Below are 25,073 nucleotides of genomic sequence, written 5' to 3'. Positions count from 1 at the left end.
TGCTTTTCATCCTGCCCGGCTCCCTCTTGGTCAGCTTTATACCTGAAATAATTACACGGAAACTGTATTTTTTTAAAAACTGTATTTTTTTTAAATTCCATGCCACCTAGGCTGAAGGTGGAAGAGCAGGCACTCCTACCTGCTGCCCTCCGTACTGTCTCCTCCACTCTGAAGAGCCTGGCATTCTCTGCCGCCCCCACCCCCCAGGCATTCCACTGATGCTTTCCACCTGGGTCATTCAGGGCTTTCATGGAAAGACTCTGAGCTGTTCATGCCTGTCCATCAAGTGGAACAACAGTCCTACTTTGCCACACCCTGGGACTGCATCTCCATGTGATGGGCTAGCCAGGGCCACCCAACGGCTAACCCACGGATGCCTTTTCTTTTCATCTTGCTTTCTTTTGCTTTGCCATAGAAACTTGCCCCCATGCTCTCTCAAACTGCAGCAAACCCTGGGTCTCTCTCACATCTAAACCTGAAATGGGTAATACCAACCGCATCAAATAGAGTCACATTGCCTATTAGAAACGGGGGGGTTAAAGCGGGCTGGGGCAATAGCTCAGTCAGTAGGTGCTTGCCATGGAAGCCTGAGAGCCTAAATTCAACCCACAGCATCCATATAACAAGCCAGGTATGGCGTGTGTGCTCCCAACTCCAGCACTGGAGAGATGCAGACAGCAGAAGGACATGTGACTCTGGTCAGACAACCTGTCTTAGCTGGTGAGGCCCAGATGCCCATGAGAGGGACCTTCTCAAAAAGGAAGGTGGACAGACAGAAGAATGACACCCTCAAGGTTGTCCTCTGGGCTCCAGTGTGTGTGTGTGTGTGTGTGTGTGTGTGTAGATGTGTACCAGAACACACATGAACACACTCACATATACATACTTGCAAATAAACAGACATGAAAAGGACAATGGGATTGAAATGGCACACACATGTGCTTGTGCGTGCGCGCGCGCACACACACACACACACACACATACACACACATCTGTACTTGAAATGTATGGAGTCTGAAGTTCCCAGCACAATTTAGTGTGTGAAGGCATTCAGCACAGGGTTACACCTTTTTCACCCATCAAAACGGATAGGAAATCTTAGGGTGTTTGGACAAAACCAACTCCCCTCTCTCAGGCTAGAGAGCATTTCTCCAGGGCCTTTACTGTTCCTTCCGTGTTAATAAAGTCCCTCAACTTTTAACCAGGTTTATAGTCACCCAGAATAAAGCTGGCAAAGGAAGCCTCCTCAAATCAGTAAAGCAGGTGCCTGAAGAGCCATCTTCTCCATCTCTAGATGTTATCCAGGCTCTCCCAGCTCCAACCCAAGCACAGACTCTGAGAATCTTCTCAGGCTGTCCACTCCCAGTCCCAGAAAAAAAAAAAAATTCCAAAGCAGTTGCCCGGTGTCATGGTCACCAACTGGTCAAACCAGCTCTTGTTCTACCCTCAGAGGCTTCTGGGATAGGAGCCCAAGGAGCTCAGAGCCACCTTCTGCATCAGAGATGTATACACCAGAAATGTCCCAAACTGAGAGGAATGGGCACCGCTTTGCCTGGCAAAAAAATCTCGTCAAATGAGGAGTCTGGAAGCTTCTGCTGTCCGAGGGGTGTTTGTGCTGAGGACAGTCTTTTGAACAGAGCTGTACTGGCACATGCAGAGGTTCACAACTGAGAAGTCTGTCCGTCAGAATCAGCTGGGCGAGGCTGCTGTAATGAGTCTTAAAGGACAAAGGTTTGCGTCCCGTTCACATGCCTCGTGAGAGTAATGACTGGACTATTAGATGCTCTGAAAGACATTGATATTTCATGAGTTGTAGGCCTTTCTCCTCACAACTCACTGGCCATAAGCATTTGCAAGGCTCCTCCCAACCACAGAGGCACAAGGAAGCATCCCCACAGGCTCTTGTCTTAAACACAGTCCCCAGGTGGTAGTACACTTTAGGGCAGTAAGGGAACCTTCAAGGGCTTAGCTGGAGGAAGGAGGTTCCCAAGGAGACTGGACATGAGTTTTCTGGGTGGACCCACTTCCTGCTGAGCCCTCTGAGTTGGCTGACGTGTGTCCTGTAGCAAGCAGCTACCATGTGTATCCACGGTTCCAGCCACGTGACTCCAACCACCGTGATGGACTGTATCCCTGAACCATGAGCTCCATTCCCTCGTACTCCTTCTGCCAGGGAATTGGCCACAGCAATGAGAAAACCAGGTTCCTCAGAAGGATAAACTGGAAATGCTTGACAAACAAGCCCAATGACAACCACAACACTATGTGCCACTATGTGCCAGGTATTGGTGACACAGCCATGAACAATCAGATTAAAGTCCCTTCCCTCCTCCCTCTTCTGTGCTGATGGAGAGGGACATACAAACAGAGAATTAGAGGTGAAAATGTAATTCCAGTTAGTGGCAAGTGCAAAGAAGAAAGCTAAGCAAGCAGATGTGAGACAGTGTGGCACTCGAGGGTTAGAGGAGCTTCCTCCAAGTAGACAAACTGTAAGTAGAGACCCGGATGAGTTGGGGGACCTAGAAAACACTGTTCCAGGCAGTGGGAACAGAGGTAAGAATGTGCCTGACTCCTCTGTTTGCGAGACAGGAGGCCTCTGTGGCTGGAGTACCAAGAGCATGGGAAACTCGGCAACAGAAAATCCAATGAGGACGCTAACCAAAAGCTTGCTTCCTTCACAGAGATTTTCCGTATTTGCAACCATTCTAACTATCTGTTTGGTTGTCCCTTGAGACTCACGAAAGCCAGGGCTTCCCCTCCTCCATCCCATCTCTAGTCTTCGGGTTAGTGGTTTGTACACATAAGCATGCAATAGAGAAAGGAATGAAGGGAACACGAGCAGGCCACACCCTCCCTCGGTTCCTCCTCGTGTGTTCATTGCGAGGCATGCCACCTTCCCCATGTCATGCTGGGACTGCATGCTGACAGTATCAGGTGCCACATTAGCCAGATTTTCATCACCATGGCAAAAGGCCTGAGCAAGCAACCTGCTAAAAAGAAAGGTTTCAGCCAGGCGGTGGTGGCGCACGCCTTTAATCCCAGCACTCAGAGGCAGAGGCAGGCAGATCTCTGTGAGTCTGAGTCTAGCCTGGTCTACAGAACGAGTTCTGGGACAGTCAGAGCTACACAGAAAAATCCTGTCTCCGAAAAAAAAAATATAGAGGAAAGGTTTCAGAGGCTTCAGCCCATGGTTACTCAGCCACTAGTTGCCTTTGGGCCTGTGGCATTGCAGCAAACTTGTGGTAGGGGAAGCTGCTCACCTCATGGTTTCTGAGAAGAAGGAGAGATAGGCCAGAAGGGGCTAGGGTCTCAACACCCCCTCCAAGGCCATGTCCTTCCTCTAGGCTCCACTTTTCGAGATCCCACCATTTGCCATAGCATGGTGACCTGGCAACCGATGCTATAACACGAGGTCCTCTCTAAACCACAGCAGTGACTATTGTTTTAGAGAATCATAAAAAAGCAGGTGATGTTTTTATCCCTCTCTGAACATTAGACAGTGTTCAGAGAGGCTAAGTTGGTCCCCTAGAACGGCAGAACAGGCAGAATTCAAACACATTAGGTTCCTACACGGGAAGCCAAATATCACCACCCTAAAAACTCGATTAGCTGAGACATCAGCGTCCTGGATGCAGACCACACTGGTTGATCCTCATCAACTTGATGCAACTTAGAGTCACCTGGCAAGAGAGAACCTCAGCTGAGGATTTGCCTCCAGCTGACTGGTGTGTGAGCAGTTTTTGATGAATGGTTTCTATGACAGGGCCTAGCCCCTAGGCAGTGCTAACCCCTAGGCCAGTGGGTGGTCCTTGGTTGTATTAGAGAGCAGGTTGAGCCAGCCAGTAAGCAGGGTTCCTCCATTGTCTCTGCATCTGCTCCTGCTTCCAGGTTGTTCCTACCTTGGATTTTGCTGGTGGTGGAATGTAACCTATAAGCCAAACAAGCTCTTTTCCTCCACAGTTAGTTTAGGTCAGTGTTTTTAATCACAGTAGCTGACCCAGACTAAGACAGAGAGTCACTAACACTAGCTATGCGGAAGAGGTGCCTAAGAACAAGAGCGGAGTAGCTGACCATCCAGTACTTCCTTCTCTGCTGGTAGAGACAGGGCAGAGCACTCTGCCTATTCAGCTGCGAGCCGCTGCTCACACGAGGGGCACGTGCCTGTAGCTGGCACTGCCCGGTTCCTCAATCTCAATGTGTACCCAGTGTCATTTGTCCTGCTGGGAGACGGTTTCAGAAAATCGGGTCCTGGAGAAGGAGGAAGAAATGGGCTGATAATCTAAAGGTCAACTGTGGTTGTTGGGCTTGGCTGGGATTGGAGGGCTGGGATCCAGCTGGGCACACATGGGGAGCAGACGGCATGGCCTCACGGCACAGAGCAAAGAGATCTGTGCTTGACATTCACGTAGACTTGGGTTGAGAGTTCACAAACTGGTGGTGACACTGGTCTCAGTTTTCTCCTCTGTAAAATGGAGATTTCTTGGAAATCTTCCAATCTTTCTACCCATTGTGGATATTTCAGTACACTTCCCATGACTTGCACACACTAATCAGGGCAGGGCAAACCAGACCCAGAGATCATCAAATGCTCACACAGACATGTGCCCCCGGCATGGCATCTCTGAGGACCCCCCATAGGAACAGGACACCCAAGCCTGCTACTAGCGAGAGATGAGCTGTAGACTCTATCAGGATCATCTGTAGAGGGTCTGAAGGGACAGAAGACAGGGATTCGGGTCTCCCTGGACCTAGAGTCTCAGTGAAGGTGGGAGAACCCCAGGACCCAGGCAGCTTTCTCAAAGAAAGTTCTTTGCCCCTGGGGTTGTGACGGAGCAGGAGGCAAAACTCTTACCAGAAACCTGTGCCCTCAAGAGACCCTCACTCATCTTTGTTGATGACAGCTGAGGTTGGAAGAGGAGGCGCTTAGGTATCCCAGGAGAGGAAGCTTCCAGGTCTCATTGCAATACAATGAAAACACATTTGACAGCGGGTCTTTGTCTTGCCATGCCTGTGCAACTCCAAACATTGCTTCTTCCTCCAGGAGATCCCCGCTTCTGGAATTCAGGATGATGTCACCTTCTCTCTCGATTGTCTCTTTTGAAGATTAATTGTGGTGTTTCCCATGTGAAAGTTTTAAGAAGATGTCAGGCAAGTGACACAGTCTTTGCTCTGAATCTAACATCCTAACACACACACATACGCACACGTGCACACTTACACACACACTCACATAGACATACACACACTCTCATACACTCTCATACACACACACACATAGACATACACACACACACTTTCAGACATACACACACACACACACACACACACACACACACACGGTCTCTCCTTCTCCAGCAGAACCAGCCTGGGCTTCCTCCCTCTCTGCAGCCTCTCTCCAGACTTGGGGGAGTCTGACCCCTTGCTTTCAGCCGGTTGACAATGGCCAGCGGCATCTACTGATCACCGTCCCTACGTGTCATCTTAGTTCTCAACAGGCGTCTCAGTCAGCAGGATTCGCAGCTGCTCACTTCTCCATTTCCCCAAACAGAAAGCTGGCCTGACCCAGGAATGAGGCAAGAGCCCAGAAAAGGATGCCAGGTGGTACAGAAGACCATAGGGCAAGGCCCGGGTGACATCATCCCGATGTAGCTGTTATAGGAGCTCAGCAGCCCACTGACTGTGCGCCCTGGGGAGTGGTTTCCTCTCTCGGGACTGTGAAGACCATGAGGTGATAGATAAAAATGACAGAGCTGGGTGTGGTGACGTAGATCTCTAACCCCAGCCCTCAGAAGGCTAAGGCAGGAAGATAGCAATTGCAGGTCAATCGGAACCACGTAGAAAGGCTTGGATCCGTACAGACAAACAAAAACCTGCTGAACTGCGGGGGGGGGGGGGGGGGGGGGGAGGGGGGAGGCGCTGGTATATGGGCAGTGCTGCACAAACATGAGCCACAAATCTGATTCCAGAGACTATGCCAGTCAAAGCCAAGGGCCTCGGTTGGAATTCCAGCTCTGTCCCTTAAGGAGGCACACAGAGTTAGACAAGTCAGCAGCCTGTGGCTCAGTTCTCCATCCATAAAATGAAGACGCTAAAGGCCCCTTCCTCACCACTTTGTGGGGTGGATTGCATGAGTTGAAAGGTAAGTTCAAAGTGCCAAGGGCGGAAGGTGGCACCTGGCAGGAGCCCCGTGAATGCTAAAGTGACTATTTCTATCTTCTAACCACAAAGAAATAGAGGGACTGAGACTGTGATTCGGGTGACAAAATGCTGGCCTAGCTCATACCAAGCCTTGGTTCCTTTTCCAGACTCCTGTAATCCCAGCATTTTAATCAAGTTGGGGTAAGAAGGGTCTCGGGAGGCAGAAGCAGGCAAGCCTCTGTGAGTTCAAGGCCAGCCTGGTCTACAACGAGAGTTCCAGGACAGCCAGGGCTACACAGAGAAACACTGTCTCAAAAAACAAAAACAAAAACAAACAACAATAACAAAAGGGTCAGGAGTTTAAGCTCACCATCTGCTATATAAAGAGTTCAAGGTTCGCCTGAACTACAATGAGAGGAGAGAAAGGGAGAGGGAGAGAGAGAGAGAGAGAGAGAGAGAGAGAGAGAGAGAGAGAGAGAGAGAGAGAGAGAGAGGGCGAGAGAGAGAGGAGAGCGCCTCAGGCCATGATGGAGGCTCAGTCCCTGCAGCTGTCAAGCCTTCCCCTTCTCCTGGGTCTTCTAGAAGTTTTCAGCGAACTTGTGTAAAGAGGCCTGGGAGGGGGAAGAAGAAAACCGTTTAGAACACGTCCTCCAAACACACCCATAAATCAATACAGCCCGGCAGCACGTAAACACACACAACACCCGCCCAAATCCACACATACTCAGAGACAGCACTGCCCCTCCATAAATCAATACAGCCCAGCATCACGTAAACACGCACAACACCCGCCCAAATCCACACACACTCAGAGACAGCACTGCCCCTCCCCCACAACATCCCACCAACTCAGGAGCCCCACCCCAGCCCCCACCTGGTCCCAGGCAGGGCCAGATTTCTCCGTGTTCATCATACAGGGTGACTATCCTCATAATCAGCGGCAGGTTCACCCGGCCCCTCCCAGTTGCAGTCTGTGCCCAGCCATGACGTCAGCTTAAGTTTTCTGGCACCATGAGCTCATCCCACATGGCATCAAGGCCACCCAGTCACACGGGGATGGGGGACCCTCTCTCCACTGAGCCACCCACTCAGTCCAGATCCAAAGTTCAGAGCAATTAGCTTTCTCGCCAGGACTCCTGCCTCCTCACCTGCTTGCCATTCTTTCCTGCCTTCTTATTCTGGATAAACAGTCTCATATGAGAAGAGCTCCCTAACAAATGACTTCTCCACCCCCCCCCACCCCATAAAGAAAGCAGAACTTAGAGCTGCAGAGGGACAAGGCCCAAGCTGGACATCTGTTGAGGATGGTGCAAAGACCGGAACTCCAAACCCGAGGCCCCCATAGGCTAAAAGATTTGTAAATCCATTCTCCCAGCAGTATGGAGCAACAAAGGGTTCTAGAAACAGTTCTTCCTGAATTTGGGGTTCAGAGCTAATAGCCTATCTGGAGAATAGTACATCTCTACGGTAATTACTATTACTCAGAAAAATATATATATATAAACCCAGCCTGGTGGTGCTTGGCTTGTAGTCCAAACTGCTCAGAAGGCTGAAGCACGAAGGTCACAGGTTCAAGACCAACCTAGGCTGAGCGTGAGTTCAAGGCCAACCTATGTAGGTTAATGAGACACTATTTGAAAATCAAAAGTAAGGAAGTAAAGGGGTTTCCTTATTTGCTTACATATACATACGTATGCATATTGGCATACACACATACATATATGTGAATATGTATTACAGATTAGGATCCCCACACGAGGGGCAGTAGGACATAGTAGGGCGGCATAGTGACCTTAGAAAGGACGCCAAGAGACGGTCACATTAGGCAATGAGGAGGAAGGATGGAACACAGGACAAGGACACATGAGTCAGGAAAGAGGTTAGAAAACAATTTTTTTCTAGTTTCAGTCCCAGCTTGTCACTGTTTTTTGTTGTTGTTGTCTTGTCCTGTGTGGTGGACATGTGACAGGGAAAGCCTACAGCACAGAGTGACATTCTGGGGTTGCGTTTGGGACTGAGCAGGGGTCTGGGTGGCTAGTTTAAACCAGCTGTGTGATAATTTCGTTTGTGAACCCATCACAATGACGTGATTTTAGAGGATGTGCAGCTCTTATAGTTAGGGGTGCAGCTCAGCGGTGAAATACATACTTCCCAGCATGCATCAGGCTGTGTTCTGCCTCCAGTACCACAATCAACTGATAAAAATTTAAAGAGGTTATCTGATGACTTATGAGTGTTTACTCTGCTGCCTAATGGAACAGTGAGTAGTGGGGCCCTTAGCTATCAGTAGTGGGGGAGTGCACTTAAGAGCAAAGGGTACGCATCTGGTAAGATGAAAGCTGAGAGCCTTTTGAGCAGCACGTGACCTCATGCATTCCCGAGGACACATCCCCAAGCAGGCTTCTCTCCTCCCATTTCACAGGTGGAAAACAAGCTCAGGCATGCGTGGGAGAGACGTGGCCTTAGTGACACTCTTCCAGTGACCAAACTTCAGCCAGATGTTTTAACAAGTTTAGCCGCAGCCCCCACGGTTCCCACGACCACGACCAACCCGCCACCTCCACGCCACAGCAATTGCTTGTTCTCCCCTAGTTTTCAAGTGAGGTCTGGTCACCCCAGTCTAGCCTTAGAGGAACCAGTTAGGTCCGTTTATGCAGAATTCCCTCCAATCCCTGGATTCATTTCCCACCCTTTGACTCCCATTCTGCCTCAGGGCAGTGTTGGGAGTTGAGCCCAGTTTGTTCTCTTGCCCCAAGACTTTCCTATTCCAACAGACATGCTGCCTAACAATATCCGGTTTCCCCCCCTAACTTAACAAGTGTCACTTTATAAAATTATGACATGTGTTGCTGTTAGTCATTCTCAGAAGTCTGGTCGTACTGTATTCCTTTTACTTTTCAATCCAATGGGCCATTGTCTCTCTTCTTCTGTGGGTCCCCAGGGTGGGAGGCAAGATGGAACATGTTCTGGGGCTGGTATTTCCAGAGTGTGACCTGAGCCCTGAGCCAGGCCGAGGGTTATTAATAGTCTAGCTTTAGCGCCCGGCAGGGACACTACTGCCTGGAGTGGACACTGTTGGAGGCAGGGGGAGGGCGGGGCAGAGTCGAGTAAGCGGAGGAGAGAGTGCCGGTGCGGGAGAGGATGGCTGGATTCGGACGCCAAGGCCACTCCCAGCTCCCCACCCCCTCCCGGAGCCCAGTGTTCTCTCAGCGGATTCTCAGGGGCTGGTTCATCACCTTTGAATACTCCTGTGACAGGAGGTGCCTGCAAAACCCGCCCCCAGCCCCCAGCAACAAATAAATAGAAGGCTCCCAGCCCAGAAGCCAGGAGAAGTTTCTAGGCGCGCGTCCCTGAGGTTTATTAAACTCCTGGCTGTGCTCAAGACCTCTGTGGGCTTTGGCTGGGAGCCTGGGCAGCCTGGGAGGCCGGTGACTTGCGGATAGCCTGGTGCGGTGGGACAGACAGAGGCCCTCTGGGATTCTGCTGGGCCTGCTTGGTGGGTCACGTTTGTGAGTCAGGACCCCAGCTCCATTCTGGGCATCGGATGGTTGGGCTTGTGGCAAACGGAAGATCAGCGTTTTCCGAAGTGGAGGACTAAACTCTGAAAACCATCACAAGCCACATCACCTAGCTCTGTGACCTTGGGTAGGTGGCTGCGTCTCTCTGAGCCTCTGTCTCCCTCTGAGATCAACAGACACCATGGCTGATGGGCAGTTGCCTTTCCCGTGCTCCTACCCAAGCCGCTTGCGCAGAGACCCCTTCCGAGACTCACCGCTCTCTTCCCGCCTGCTGGACGATGGCTTTGGCATGGACCCCTTCCCAGACGACTTGACGGCCCCTTGGCCTGACTGGGCTTTGCCTCGGCTCTCCTCTGCCTGGCCCGGAACCCTAAGATCCGGGATGGTGCCCCGGGGGCCGACAACCACAGCCAGGTTTGGAGTGCCTGCTGAAGGCAGGAGCCCCCCACCCTTCCCTGGGGAGCCCTGGAAAGTGTGTGTCAACGTGCACAGCTTCAAGCCCGAAGAACTGATGGTAAAGACCAAGGATGGATACGTAGAGGTGTCAGGTGAGTGAGGAGTGTGTGTGTGTGTGTGTATGTGTGTGTGTGTGTGTACATGCTCGCAGGCTTTTCCCAGACAGAACATCAGCAGAAGGGACCTGTGACAGACAACAGGGCACAGGTGACCTCAGATCTGAGGAATGCAGCCCAACAATGTTATCTTTAGAGACAACATTGCTTCTCAATGGGTGCCAGAGTCTGAATAGGACCCAGTAAGGGGGGGGAGGGTCCCTCAGGGCGCGCTGCCCACCTGAGAACTGACAGAGACCAGATTGTATATTTGAATTGGACAAATTAATATAAAGAACAGATTGATGCACGGAGAACTTCTGAAGACACAGGAAGAGGGGTTACCACATCCCCAAAGTCACAACACAGGGGAGTGAGGCAGGGCGAGTGCTAAGTCGCCCTGTTATCGGCAGAAGGGGAAACTGAGGCTGGATGGTAACGACAGCTACACAGCTGCTAGTGCCTGGCACTGTCACCCGGGCCCGGGCCTCGGGTAGCACCTGCGTTAGGACAGCCGGAGGAGGCAGCTGGTGGTGGAGGATGCACCTTTCCCTTTTGGGCTTCGGAAATGGAGGACCAGAGAGATTAGCATAATTTGCTCAAGGCAGCAAAGGGTTCCAACCCAGGCTGCATTGGGAATTGAGGAATGGAAGAGAATTATCTACCTATCTATTTATTTATTTAAGTTTCCTGAAATAAAATCTTTCCATTTAAAAACACACAAACAAAATAACCCCCCTCCCACCACCACCACCAACAAAAACCACCTAAAAAAATCAAGTTTCCTCTGACCCTTCATCCCAGGACTATCTCCTCCCATCTTGCAGCGGAGGAGGCCTTGTCCCAGGTCATACGATGAGTCAGCAAAAGGTCCAGAGAGGCGCTTAGGCCTGGCCACAGCACTAGGCCCAGGGCTTTCCCTGCCCCATTGCACTCTGGGAGCAAGAATACACTGGGGGGGGGGGAGGGGGGACAGAGGAGACAGGAAGCTTGGTCCCTGGTAAGCTGGGCCTCTCAGCACAGCCTTCTTCTGCCTCCCTCCCAATTAACAGGCCATTAAAAAGAGCTTGTTCCTGGCCGGGCCTGTGAGCCAGAAAATCAATAGCAAGCCCGCTGCAGGCGCTAGCTGGGCGGGACATGCCTCAGCGGGGTTTCAGCGGGGGGGGGGGGGGGGGGGATGGGTGGCTTAAAGTCACTTTGGGTAGAACTGTAAACATCAAAGGCCCTGTCTGTGGGTGTGGTGGGGCAGGAACCCCGGAACACGTGCTGACGAGGGTGTGGGCACTGCGCTGGCTGGTGAACCCACACTAGCTCTGATGCTTGCTTTCCTTTTCTGGGCATCAAGGTCCCCGCGGGTCTTCAGGAAGGGTGGTGGCAGCCTCCAATGGGGCAGCATTTATGTGGCAGACACATGGATGGTTCCTTAGCAGTCTGTTTTTGTAAACAGAAACACAGTGGTGGCCGTGGCGTGGAGGTTCCGGTGAATGATAGAGAATAATGCTCTATGGGATCTGGGTTCGAGTTCCTGCCCAGCTGTGAGGTGGTTGAATGGGTACTGACTAGGAGCCTCGGTTTCCCTGCCGGTTCCGTCCCACGAGGCTAGTGTAGTAAATGCAGATGATGCACCCGGGACATCTGTAAAATGGAGTTAATAGCGCATCCTGCAGACTGAGGTCATCATCACCCCACCCTTGTTCGGCTTTAATTACGGTTGTTTAACACAGAGGCTTCCAGAACGCCCACACCCTGTCGTCTAAGGTGCTGCTTAGCAGGTGGAGTGTGGCAGCCACAGGCTGAGATCTTGGGCAGGACCCTTAGTAATCCAGAGGCTTGGGGTGCCTCACGGAGCCTCCACGCCTCTGTCTGTGAAATGGGAACACGGGGACCAAAACCAAAAGAGAAACTTGTGCAGCTAATGTGACCCCAGATCCACAGACTCCAAACCCATCTTGGGCGCGTGCCAAAACTTTCTTCCCCGGAAGGGGTTTAAGAACCAAGACCTGGAGCTCCCTGCAAAAGCAGCTTCCAAAGGGGAAACCAGGGAACAGAGCCAGTATCCCAGCTACACAGTAAGACCCTGTTCTCCCTCGAGCAGCTCAGGCTGGGCCTTCGCTCATCTAGGCTGGCTTAAGGCTTGGTTACTCACGATGGTTTTTCAGGAGTGTGGGTAGGTTTGTAATACCACCCCTGTCCATTTTGCAGATGGTGAAACTGAGGCCCAGGGAGGCTAAATCATCCAGCACAATCTGTGTACTCTCTGGCAGTATGTAATATTTAAAGCCATGCCTGCCTAGAGGTTCACTGGCTGACCCTAGTTCTGACTTTGAACCTGCTTAGACCCCGCCCCCCCAAACCCTGGGCTCAGCTTCAAAGCTGTCTCACAAAGAAGGAGGCTAGGGTCAGATTTGCCTCGTCATCTGTCCCCCTCCCCCCCCCCCCCCCAGTGTCTGGGGAATGGATGAGAGGCTATTCTGAGTTATCCTGCTGAGAGGCCGGATGAGCCAGAATCATGAGTAAGTAAGCCTCCTCCTCCTCCTCCTCCTCCTTCTCCTCACCCAGGACTTCTCAGAGCTTTCCCTTGCCCATGCAGTCTACCATCTGAGAGCCAGTCCCATCTTATCTGACCACGTAGGAATACCCTGCTCCGGGGTGGTGTTTGGAAAATGTGGGTTCACGATTTCCATCACGCATCACGTTCCCCCACCCCTACCCTGTGGACACCAGCCAAGAATGATCCCTTCAAGGACTACTGGGCCATGCATGCTTTGGTTAAGGAGAGACTGGGAAGGTTTTTTTTTGGTCTTGGTCCCAAGGCCTCTACTCTCCCTGGAAACAGCACCTGTCCTTGATGGGTCAGGCCGTACGCCTTGCCCCAGGGCAGACACAGGACTTTAGGGTACCTGAGAGACATTCCAGCTGCAAGAGAGATCTACCTGTACAAACAGTCGTCATTTCTTCCTCTGTGTACAAAAATACAACATTTCGATGGCATAAAATGTAAATCGGAATGCAAGCTAATAAATGAAGACTTGCTGGTATCCGTAATCAGATGTCCAATAGGTAATTTACTAATGATATGCAAACAAAATGTCAAGATGAACCGCCCTCTTTCGACTTGTTCCCCACCACAGGCCCTCATTGTGGAAATCTTGGAGCCTTTCCTGCTCAGAGACCCTCCCTCCCCCTAGCCTGCACCCCTTTTCAGAACATGGGCAGCATCCATAGGCTTCTGAGAGGCCCCATTTCCCACAAGGCTCACACCTGTGCAGCTCGCAGGGGCTCTGTGACTCACTTCATGGCTTCTCCCCGGGATCCAGTGACGTAGGTTACAGAACATCTTAGAGAGGAATAAACTGAGGCGCAGAGAAGGGTGGAGCCGTGTCAGGAATGTTTGGGCAGGGATTGGCATCAGGCTCCCCTTTGCTCCTTCGCTCAGGGTGTTTGGCCTCGGGCATGTCACTTGATCTGGCGTGTTCAGGGTGGTGTGGCCACGACTTACAGAACCTCTCTGAATTTCAGCTTCTCTGGCCACACGGCGGTGGTGATAAAGTCCCGGGTTAAAGGCGTTGGCATAAGTAAGTTGCTGAGAACAGTGGTTGACACCGAGCCCAGACTACACAGGTGTTTCTTAGCTTACTGTGGGACAAGGACCCCAGAGACCCCATCATAAATCCAAAGGATCCCAAGCCGAAAATGCAGTCAGTATGCCTGACACCACAGCCGAGCCCTGCCTCCCTGAACCTGGCCCACTGTTAGGCAAAATTATCTCACACAATGCTGACTTTATTACAAAGCATCGACCATTTCATGTCATTTATTGAACAGATGCAAAACAGCAGTGAGGTATATGGAGTGGCGGAGCAAACTCAGAGCCTGCAATGTCTGTGTGAGCTGGCCGTTCATGCTCCATCATCTTTATCGCTGCTTCCAGTGGTCACCAGGCCAGCAGGAGGAGGACTGGGTGCAGAAGAGCTGAGTCAGAGGCTCTGGCCTGTCCCCAGTGGAAGCAGGCTTCTCCGAGGCCCAGGACTCAGGGAGGGGACCAGAGGACAGACAGTGCTCTTGTGGCCACAGGCCCACGCCGGTGCAGAGGGATGACTGTCACAGAGTTGGACAGAGTAACCTTGGGTTGACAGCACATTCACAGACTAGAGAGTTCTGGCCTCCAGACACTGTGATTTCAAAGTGGATTCAGTCAGTATACCTTTCCCCCATGTCTTGGGAGAATAAATCAGATGGTTTTCCTAAGGACCGCACAGCAATATAGGTCAGGCCTTAGAAGGTCTCAAGCATGACTCAGATCCCAGAAGTCACTGGGCTTGGTGAGAAGATCAAGTTGCAAGGATTTTTAGTGCAGAGAGAAGGGAGGCTTCCAGCTCATCAGTGCTGGAAAGTAAGAGACTGGCTAAGGAAGCCATTGTGGAGTCTGTAGGGGAATATGATACAGCCATTGAAAACCAGGAAGTCCTGAGTTCTGGTCCTCAGCATCTGCATAGAAGCTGGGCACAGTAGCTGAGCACTGGGAAGGTGGAGGCAGGAGGATCCCAGGTACTTTCTGACCAGCCAGCAAAAACCATTCGGTGAGCTCCAGGTGCCGTGAGAGACCTTGTCTCAAAATCGAAGGTGGAGGCCCCACAAGATGGCTCAGCCGGTGAAAGGCACCTGCTCCCAAGCCTGGCCATCCACATTCGATTCCAGCAAGCTGTCCTCTGATTTCTATGGCACATGACCCATACCAAACACACAAAATTAATAAGCTAATTTAACAGGCAATAAAATAGTAAGACAGATAAGCAATTGAGAAAGACATTCACTATTACTTTGTGGCCTCTCCAAAACACACACACACACACACACACACACACACACACACACACTCACATACACTCATGCTGTCCAAGAGTATTTGGGGAGAATGGACAAGTGATCATAACTTCTCAGCCAGGTGAAAACAGACTTCCAATTGGTGCACAGAATGATAACTTTGGTAGCATGTGTGATGTATGACTGTTTTCTAGAAAACTCCATACATTTTTAAGAAGCATTTTCTATGCCTGGAGATGTAAACACTTTATTTGTGATAGCCCTGGGGAGGGGGAGGGGACTATGGGTGATTGTGGGTTTTTTGTAAATTTATTTCCTACACTTTCTAACATACATATGCATTATCTCGTAATCAGAAAAGGTTATTAAAGGAATGATTAACGGCACAAAGTATTACTAATGCAATCACCTGTAAATGATGAGTTTAAGACAATTTGGACCTCCATAAGATGCTGCATTCCCTCTGGGTATTTATAGTCTGGGTTCTGAAGCTTCTCGGGAAGGCCTCCTGAGCGTGAATGTGGGGCCTGGGCTCTGGAATGTGGCCTCAGAAAGGAGCGAGCGTGCAAAAGACAGGTGCTGACAGGTGGCAGAGCCGAGCTCTAACCCTGTTTGCTTGAAGAGAAATTTAAGACACCCTATTTTAAAAAAAGAAGATAAAGAATGAGGAGAGTTGAGAGGATCACGATTTGCTTTGTGTAGTGCAGTTTAAAAGCCAGCTTGGTATGAACCTTCTTGTAATTTCATCTTTATCTCCATAATTGGGAGAAGGAGCCCCTAAGAGGCGTGGCGCTGGAATTCGCCTCTCTGGTTCTGTGGCTCCCTCTCTGAGGAGAGTTCCCTTAGGAGAGGGTGGGTGTCCAGCATATGCAAGCATTATTTCCAGGCTGGATAAAGTGTCGTAGGAGGCTTGCTGCAAATCCAAGGGCGGAGGGGCAGGAGGTCACAGCATTTGGCACTGACCCACTGAGTACTGGTCAAAGGCCAGAGCAGCCATGCACCTTCTGGGTGACCTTGAACCCACTCTGGGACCATAGTTTACACTTCAGTAACAACAGGAGAAAGAAGTTGATCCAAGAGCCAGGGAAGGGTGCTGGGCGGCCAAGAAGCCCTAGCTTTGTTTCTCCCTTCTACCTCGCTGATAGATCTGCAATGCCAGCTCCTGGGACCTGCTGGCCGGCTCGGGGCTGGAAGTTAGGTGGGAGGCTGGAAGCTAAGGAACAGGTGTCTCCATTTAGCAGTTGTCAACAAAACACCACCAATGTCCTCTTTGCTGCCCATCTTATTAGCCCAGCTTCTGCCAGCTTGGGAGGTGGGCTTGAGTGTCTACTCCAAACAAAGCCTGAACGCCACCCCACTCCTAAGCTACCAAAGAAGGCAACAGCAGAGCAGGATTTGAATTCAAGCCCAAATCCCGAGTGAGACTCAAGGGATATAGATTCTGACACATGACGATGCTTTTGTCTTCCAGGCAAACATGAAGAGAAGCAGCAGGAAGGTGGTATTGTCTCCAAGAACTTCACCAAGAAAATTCAGTAAGTACTTTGCAGGGTGGCCCTCAGGCAGGCACTGAGGGTAGAACTCAACTCTGGGGTCCTGATTTCTTGGGAGATACACCTGAGGAAAGAATCAAACTCTCATACCTCAAGGGGAGAAGCTGTCATAATAAACCTGCAATTGGGGTCCCCAAGTGTGTGTGTGTGTGGGGGGGTTAGATTATCATCTCATTGGCTCAGTGAGAGCCGAAACGATTCGTCCATCTTATACTGGGCACTGGAATGCTCACCCACACAGGAGACATAGATGGGAGGGTACCAATCACTGTCAAAGTAAGACCACTCACCCCTGCCTCCTAGTTGCTCTAGTAGGATTGTGTGCGTGCGAACACGTTTATGTGCTATTGTGTGTGTGTGCTTGTGTGTGTGCACCACATCAATCCTCCTGCCTCTCTCTCCCACAGCACTGGGGTCACAAGCATATGTTGCCACGCCTGGTTTTATCATGGGTGCTGGCAGTTTGAACTCAGATCCTCATGCACACAGCGAGCGCTCTTGCACACTGAGCCATCATCTCCATGACTCCCCCAATAAGCTATCTTCCACTACAGCTAAGCTAAATCTGTGTGCTTCAAAATATTGATTTGAACTGTCGTCTGGTTTCCTGGGATCCCTCTCGTCTTCCATGGAGGTCTGGAGGCCGAGACACTGCTCTAGAGGAAGGATAAATTTGACCTAAGGGAGGGATTCTCGTTAGCTTTGGTCTTGAGAGAGCAGCAAGCAGGCAGCCAAGCTGAACCGGCGAAGCAAGGCCACATCCCCTAACTGGCAGTCCCCGTAGGGAGAGAAGGCCCAGTGGAGGATGCTGGCTGCATTAGAGGCTCAGCTGCTCTCCAATCAGCATCACTCACCAGGTGTATTCCTGACCCTGAGGTCGTTCACAGCCATCACTGTCCTGACCTCTGCAGTGAGGGTATGCATCAGGAAGAAGATGCATGGCAAACCCTCCATCGATTCTTAGGGAAGTCATTCTCCAATAGATGAAAGGGCTAGGCGCATGCCACAAACAGGTCTCTCTGCCACTATATCCTCCTCTGGTAAAGGGACACTGCTTCAGGATCCTCACAGGCAGTGGGCAGATGGCCTTAGGGGGCCTCATACAGGCCGTTTGTCACGATTCTCATGATTGTGTCTGAGCTCCACACTAACCCTGGCCAAGACATCCTGTGGCAGAGAGACTGCACCAACTGAATTCTGAGATTTCTTTCAGTAGTGGGAGTCTACAACCCAGTCTCCGAATGCTTGTGCCCCTTCCTGACCCCAGCCCCAGCACCCCCACGGTTCTCGGAAGCCCTTGGAAACTTCCCGATAAGGCAAATACCAACCAGCTTCTTCTTACATTTGCTGGCTTGCCAGAATCTGTGACCTTCACCTCTCTCCTCAGCTCAGCCTCTAGATCAAACAGAACTGAGAGAGAAAGGAGGGAGGGAGGGCACCGATGTCTCTCTTTTCAGAGTCTCACACCCCAGCTCAGGGCACAATCACAAACAGGGAGGAGCTGAGGAGAAGCTCCAGCAGGGAACACGGTGAATCAGTCCTCTTTATCAACGTCCAGGGGGTGGGAGTGGCGCACGGGGTAAGAGATTTTGCTCTGTAAGCACGAGGAGCTGAGTTTGAATCTCCAGCACCCATGTTCAAAGCTGGTCATGGCTGTACATGCCTGTAACCCTGGCATTGTGGGGGCAGAGGAGGACAGATCCTGAGTGGCCTGCCAGCCTAGCTGAAATGGCTTCCTGTGAGAGACCCTGCCTCAAAAGACAAGACAGAGGGTGACAGGAAGACAGCCCATGTCCTGCTCTGGCCTCCACATGCCAGGTGCACACTCCCCACACACTCATATCAGCAGATTTCACACCACACATGCACGCACACACGCACACACACATACACACACACACACACACTGTTCAAAGTTGGGCATGGCGGTTCACATTTATAATCCCAGAACCATGAAGGCTGAGACAGGACTATTATCACAAGTTAGAGGCCAGCCCAGGCTTTATAGGCTATTCAGGGCTACATAGGGAGACCCTGTCTCAAACAATACAAAACATGCCAGGTTTCTGTGGATTCCCACACCTCTGAGGCCAGGCAGGAAGGAGCTCTGGGAAGTCAGCAACTAGATAGAAAAGGCTCAAGCTGTTGAAGCTAGCGCAGATACTCAGCTGCTGAAGGGTGAGTTGTTTACACACCGACCTGCTGCGACAGTTAGCTTTTCCATGATGACAGATGTCTGAGGAAAACGGAGGAGGAAGATTGTATCAGACTCACTGTTCCAGGCCATCCGGGTGGGGACGGTGGCATGGGGAAGGCCAGCAGCTCACACAGCACCATAGTGAGAAAGAAGAGAGAAAGCACCTGCACTCGGCGGGGGGGGGGGGGACACACACTCTGCTTTCCCCTCCTTTTTCTGGACATTCCCCCCCCCCCGTTTATGGGATAGTGCTGCCTATATCCAGTCTCCTCCAGCTTAATCCACTCTGTACCCCCCTCTCTGAGGTCCAAGCAAAGTTGATTCAAGACTGAGCTACACTCTGTATCCCTGGGACCCCCCAAACAACTGAGGGTCTCCTAGTCTCCGTGTCTTCCTCCATTGTGAATAGTCAGTGTCAGGCTATGCCAGTTACTTTTGAGTTTTCACTCTTAGCCCTGATATAGAGACTCCCTCCGTACTAAGATATAATTAATGGGTCGCTTCGAGCAACCTGGGTAACCAATTCTTCCTAGGTTGCCTTCTCTGCATTCCCTCCCACATGGAGCTGTTAGAGAGTTGGGAGGACCAGGATGAAATGTTGAGTGGTGGGGATTAGTAAGGCTCCCCGAGAGTCATGCAAGAGTGGCTGTGGCAGATGGGAGATATCAAGGAGTCAGGCTGGAACTGGGAAAGCCTTGGACCAGCATCGGGGAACCTGGTGGCCTTTCCCAGGAGAAGTCCATCTTTAGAGGACAGAAATATTTCTTTAGCCAAGCCTGGGGTCCTTGGAGGATTCCACCTCTACAGAGTGCTCCAGTAAATGCCTTGCGCTTGGAAAGACATCCCAGAAGCCTGTTTGGGTTGATCGAGAGAGAAGATTTGGAGGTGCTTAACAGGTTGGAAGCAAGCCCTTTTCTACCCCCAGCTTGGAAGAGAAAACAGGAAACAGGATGCGGGAAGCAGTAGGGAGGATGCTCAGCCGAGCACTCCCTGTTCTCCGAGGCCCACATCTTCCCAGGGATCTGCTCAGTCCCTTATTGACATCTGTGATAAGCCAGTGGCCATGAGGTCTGCAGACCCAATCCTATTTAACCATTACAGGAATCCCATTAAGATAATTAAACTCTCCTGTCGGTGAAGATACCGAAGTTCCGAGGGGTGGACGATAGAATTGGGGTGCCGGGAAAGAACAGACCTGGATTATTAGAAAGCCTTTCAGAAGAAAAGAGAAATCTGACCACACCGGGAGCTGAGGACCGTAAGGCTCATGACGTAGACAAGACACAGAAAGAATGTTGCTTTGTGTGGACTTTAAAATAACCAGACTCTTCAAGGGAGGGGAGTAGGGTGTGGCTGTCGGGCTGGAGAGGAAAGGGAACAGGGAGTTGGGGGTTGGGGAGATAGTTCGGTCTGTACCGTGCTTGCCACACAGGAGACCTGAGCACCAGCCCTGGCCCCCATGGAAGAAATCCCAGTGTGGGGGCCTGAGCTGGTATTCTCAGGGTTGGGGAGGCAGAGACAAGAGGATCCCTGGGATTCGCTGGCCAGTCTAGCCTAATCAGGGAGTCCCAAATCCCTTTAATAGATTCGGTTCCAAATAATAATAACAATAATAACAAATATTCATCATCACTGTAGTAATAATAATAATACACAAACTGGGAAATTCCTCAGGAACAATACCCACCGCTGACTCCTGATATGCCCATGCTTACGCACACATAGGAAGACAGACCACACACACACACACACACACACACACACACAAAACATACCATACAATTCAGTAAGCCAGTAAAACTGTCTCTGAAAGAGAAGAGGTACCGTGGAATTTGAACACGGGTCTCTCCACCTTTAAAGCCCATGACCTTCCTGCTGGGTTAAGGGTGCTCAGACCACAGCTTTCACACGCTGTCCTCGCTGTCCTGGCTGCTCTCTGCTTCATAAATTTCCGTTTCTGTCCCATCACTAGCTCAGGGCTTTTCTCCCTCTAAGATCAGCTCGCTTTTAATAAAGTGGAATTCTCTCCCCTACCAGATCCCGTGAGAGAAATAAACTCCAGAAGTCCGACCCTGGGCCCTCTGTCCAGATAAGGTCACTTGTCCTGGGGCCCAAATTTTAAGCCAGCTCTTACTGGGAAAGGGAAGCAGTTAGTTCCTGGAGGTGTCTGGGATGTTTAACACTCAGCGGGGTGTCATTCAGATGCAAATGAGGGCCTGAGGGATCGTCTTTCCCTTTTCCCACCTGGGAATTCAGACTCTGGTGAGAAACCCAAATCATCAAGTCTACTCCCACCTCTAGGCCTCAGCTTCTGCATGAACATGGTCATCCTCCTGCGCCAGCAGAAAGGTCTTTGGGCTCTGGTGTCTGTGCAACTTGCCTTCAAGTCTCTACCACTGTCAGGATGCCACCGTGCAGGGCCGGTGACCGCAGGGCATATCCTCACACCATGGCCTGGCCATAGGATACTATTCTGACACTTTTCCCTACATGGAAATAGCATCTGAGAAGTCAGATCATCCGCTCACATTCTGACTGCTGAGACGCTTCAGAACTTGAACACAGGTCTCTCCTTGCCTGCAAAGCCCACACTGTGATTGTACCAGGTGCTCACTGGCTGGCAGACAGCAAATGGTTAAAGATAATTGACTCCTCCCTGGCAGTGAGAGAGAGGGAGGCCCATAGCAAGGCTTTGTCTTCTTGCTTCCCAAAGCTTGGCTTGGCCCTTTAGAAGCACCTTTGTTGATCTTCATAGTTCCGATTTGGCATGGTGGCTTTGGTTGGGTATGGCTCATGGGTATGGCTTCAGGCTTCTGAAGACAGGAAATGACTCCCAGGCCCCCCAGGGAGAGTCATGATCACATTCAGAGGTAGGCAATCCACTCCCTGCATGTACAAGCGGCAGAGGTAGACTGGCCTGTGAGGAGGTAGGTCTCTGGTGATTGAAGCTCCTGGCTCCTCTGCCCTGCCCTCACATGGCTAGTGCCAGGGAGGCAGGAGAACATGCTGTTTGAAGCCCAAGATTTCAGTTCTGAGTCCATGCACTGTTGGGAACTGTGCAGCCTCGGGCAAATCAGCTCACGACTCTAGAGTCTCAACATATCCTTGTCTGGGGGTAGGAGCCAGTAACAGAACCTTCTTGGCAGGATTCCCAGCAACAGAATGTGAATAGACAAGTCAGGTATAACACCTGACTGTGCTCGGCAGGCCATGTTTATTATTATTATTATTATTATTATTATTATTATTATTATTATTAATTACCAGTAACAGCATCCCACTGAGACCATTAACATGCCTTCGTGGTTTGGTTTTAGGTTCATTTAGGAAATCATATACTGGGTAGCTTCCTTCACTCTGAATAACAAAGAAAAATATTTTTAAACCTTAGAGCTGGGCGTGGTGACTCGTGCCTCCAGTCACAGTCCTCAGGAGGTCCAGGAGTTCAAGGTCATAAGGTCAGCCTGGACTACGTGAGACCCTGTCCCCGTCCACCTCCCAAATCTTTGTGAAAAGTAGATTTGAGAACAGAAGTCCCACCATTGACGCTTTCTGCGCCGTCTAGCCTGCCTGACTTCCCCCGAGTCTCGTGATCTGAGAGGTGGAAGCTTAAATGATGCCGTTCACAGCATCTTAAAGGTGGCAGCATAGGGCTTGAGTTCAGATCCGGACACCCTTGTAAGAGCCAGGTGTGATAGCGCACATCTGTAACCAGAGGTAGAAAGATGGGGACAAGCGGGTCCCTAAAGCTCATAAGCTAGTCAGCCTATCAAATCAATGAACTCCAGGTTCGGTGAGAGACCCTGCCACAAACAGTAAGATAGCAAGCAATAGGGAAGAAGCCTGGCACTAAGCTCCGGCCTCCACACACATGCGTGTGAGCGCCAATGCACACACCAATGCAAACACGTGCGTGTACCAAACACACACATACACTTGCATGTGCGCTCCAGTGAACACACCTATGCAAACACAAACATATACTAAACACACACATACACTTGCATGTGCGCTCCAGTGAACACACCTATGCAAACACAAACATATACCAAACACACACATACACCCGCTCTCGTGCAAAAGAATGTTTTCTTTCCAATGAATACAATTGTTTAGCTATGTGGAAAACAACAGATGAGTAAGATCTTGTGTTTTGCTCTCCTAGGCTTCCCGCAGAAGTGGATCCAGTGACCGTATTTGCCTCACTTTCCCCAGAGGGTCTGCTCATCATTGAAGCTCCCCAAGTCCCTCCTTACTCACCCTTTGGAGAGAGTAGCTTCAACCATGAGCTTCCCCAAGACAATCCGGAAGTCACCTGTTCCTAAGACTTAAGCTTTGGTCCTTCTTTGTTCCTGTCCCCAGTCCCAGGGAATCTCTGGTTTGAGGGTACATACACTACTTTAGCAGAACTCAGATTTAAAGCAACTCGGATGTTGGGGGATGGGAGGGAGAAGAGAACGGCCACAGAGTCCCTGGATAGCGTAGTAATAGGTTTCTCCACAGGAAGACGCAATGGGTGAGCCTTGCTTGGTTGCGTTAGGTAAAAGCATTAGGGAGGATTTCCCTTCATCTTGTCTGGTTGAAGACACTGCACCGTTTATAGTTGCAAAGCAAGCAAATGGGGACTGAACATTTCATATTACATCTTTACCTTGCAGCTAATGCAAGGGTTGCTTTTCTCTGGGGACCTTCCCATCACCCAGATCCCTGCTCTGGGCTCTCCTAATGTGTGGCTTGGTTGATGAGGCCCTGCTGGCTCACCCCAGTGTGTTTCTAAACTCTTTGTCTAGGAGAAGTTATAGGCAGGTCTTACATCCCCATATGGGATTGATCAGCCACACAAAACAGTGCCTTTTACACCTTACACAAATATATACCGCATGACCCCACGGCTCTCAAATTATCATCACCGTGGACTCCGGAAACCCCTCAGTTGATTCTCCAACTCAGGTTTCCCTTCATTGTGTCCCCTGTGTCCAAGTCAGATTTTTACAGAAAGCTGTCTCTAAGCAGCTCTACCAGGAACCAAGCAAAGGCCAGACAGCCTGGCACGCAGGCTAGTGGTGTTGTGTATGTGAGGGGATGTGTGTGTCTTTGTTGTGTGAATTGTGCTGTTGTTTAGGGAGAAAATAACAGTAAATAATAACAATGATGATGATACCAATAAAGGAGCTGATGTTCTTAGCATATTGTGTTTTATTTTGTGAAAAACTAAATGCGCTATCACGGAGACGTACACTACCAGGAGTGTTACATGACCCCCGAATGAACGGTGTGGCGGAAGGCGTAAATGCTGTCAGTCAGCTCCACGAGGAGTTTGGATGGCTTGCAGAGCTCCGTCTTCAGCTCCGGTTCCCACATTCTGTCTCTGCCCATTGTGATGACCCCGCCCATTGCGATGACTCCGCCCACTGAGATGACCCCGCCCATTGTGATGACTCCGCTCACTGTGATGATGCTACGTGGTTGCAGTCTGTCCTCTGGTTGCAATAGGGCTGCAATTATTACAAGTATCTCATCCTCCCATGACACTGTAGGGGCAGAGAAGGCCAGGGTGAAAGGTTTCCCTGTGTGGTCTCTCATTTTCCAGAAGCCCGTAAACGTCTTCTTCTATGTCCTTATCCTAAACTTGTTTATATGTCTGCCCAGATACCAATTCCTGACCCAAGAGAAAGGTATGATGTCAGAGTCACTTTTCTAGTTGCTGTGATGAATTTTTCTAACAAAAGGCATCTTAAGGAAGGGAAGATTTGCTTTGGCTCACAGTTGAAGGGTGTGGTCCAAGCGTCTCCCCCTTCTCCAATAGAGATCAAGCTAGGACAGTGACTCTGAATCCTTAATGGACATCGGACACCCTAGCTGGGGCTAACTGATTTCATGTATTTAATTACGCTAGGGTCCTATGAGTTAGGTCCAAATCTTATCTCCCCCATTACAGATGGGGAAACTGAGGCCTAGAAGGATGAAATGTACCACCCAAACCACACACCCGGTGAGCAATAGCCCCAGGTGGCCTGGGACCTTCACTCTCAGACATTGCGCTCTCCATTCTTCTTGCAAAGCAAAAGCGAAGTTGTAGCGAGTCGTCCCAGTTGCTAGGAAAGGAGAGGCAGGGCTTTGTGTGGCTGATGGGAGGAGAGTCAGTGGCGTCAGGGTTGGTGATCAGGCAAAATTCTAAGACTTGAACAAACAGGGAGTGGTGTGGGGTGCCTGGAGCAGAAGAAAACACATGAGCCAAGGAGAAAGGCACGTTGTTTCTGTTCTGAAAGTTCATTGTTTATAGTACCAACTC

At 50.6% G+C, this 25,073-nt stretch overlaps 1 protein-coding gene across 1 annotated transcript; it reads left to right on the top strand.

Annotated features, from left to right (window-relative positions):
• The first annotated feature begins 9,447 nt into the window (after nucleotides 1-9,447).
• Hspb8 (heat shock protein family B (small) member 8) lies at nucleotides 9,448-23,968 on the top strand. The gene is made up of 3 exons (XM_038345680.1): nucleotides 9,448-10,204; nucleotides 16,503-16,566; nucleotides 22,947-23,968. Exons 1-3 carry the CDS (start codon nucleotides 9,838-9,840, stop codon nucleotides 23,104-23,106), a joined length of 591 nt encoding a protein of 196 aa, XP_038201608.1. The 5' UTR covers nucleotides 9,448-9,837; the 3' UTR covers nucleotides 23,107-23,968.
• The last annotated feature ends 1,105 nt before the right edge of the window (nucleotides 23,969-25,073 follow it).

This window comes from Arvicola amphibius, chromosome 10 (genome assembly GCF_903992535.2).
Source record: "Arvicola amphibius chromosome 10, mArvAmp1.2, whole genome shotgun sequence".
NCBI lineage: Eukaryota > Metazoa > Chordata > Mammalia > Rodentia > Cricetidae > Arvicola > Arvicola amphibius.
Note: the sequence above shows the minus strand (reverse complement) of the source record. Positions and strands in the feature narration are given on the sequence as shown.

Excerpts from the sequence above, each read along its gene's own strand:
- Hspb8 (XM_038345680.1), top strand. The coding sequence starts at position 9,838 with ATGGCTGATGGGCAGTTGCCTTTCCCGTGCTCCTACCCAAGCCGCTTG. Across the intron at positions 10,205-16,502 it reads TGGATACGTAGAGGTGTCAG|GCAAACATGAAGAGAAGCAG; the intron begins GTGAGTGAGGAG and ends TTTGTCTTCCAG. Across the intron at positions 16,567-22,946 it reads AACTTCACCAAGAAAATTCA|GCTTCCCGCAGAAGTGGATC; the intron begins GTAAGTACTTTG and ends TTGCTCTCCTAG.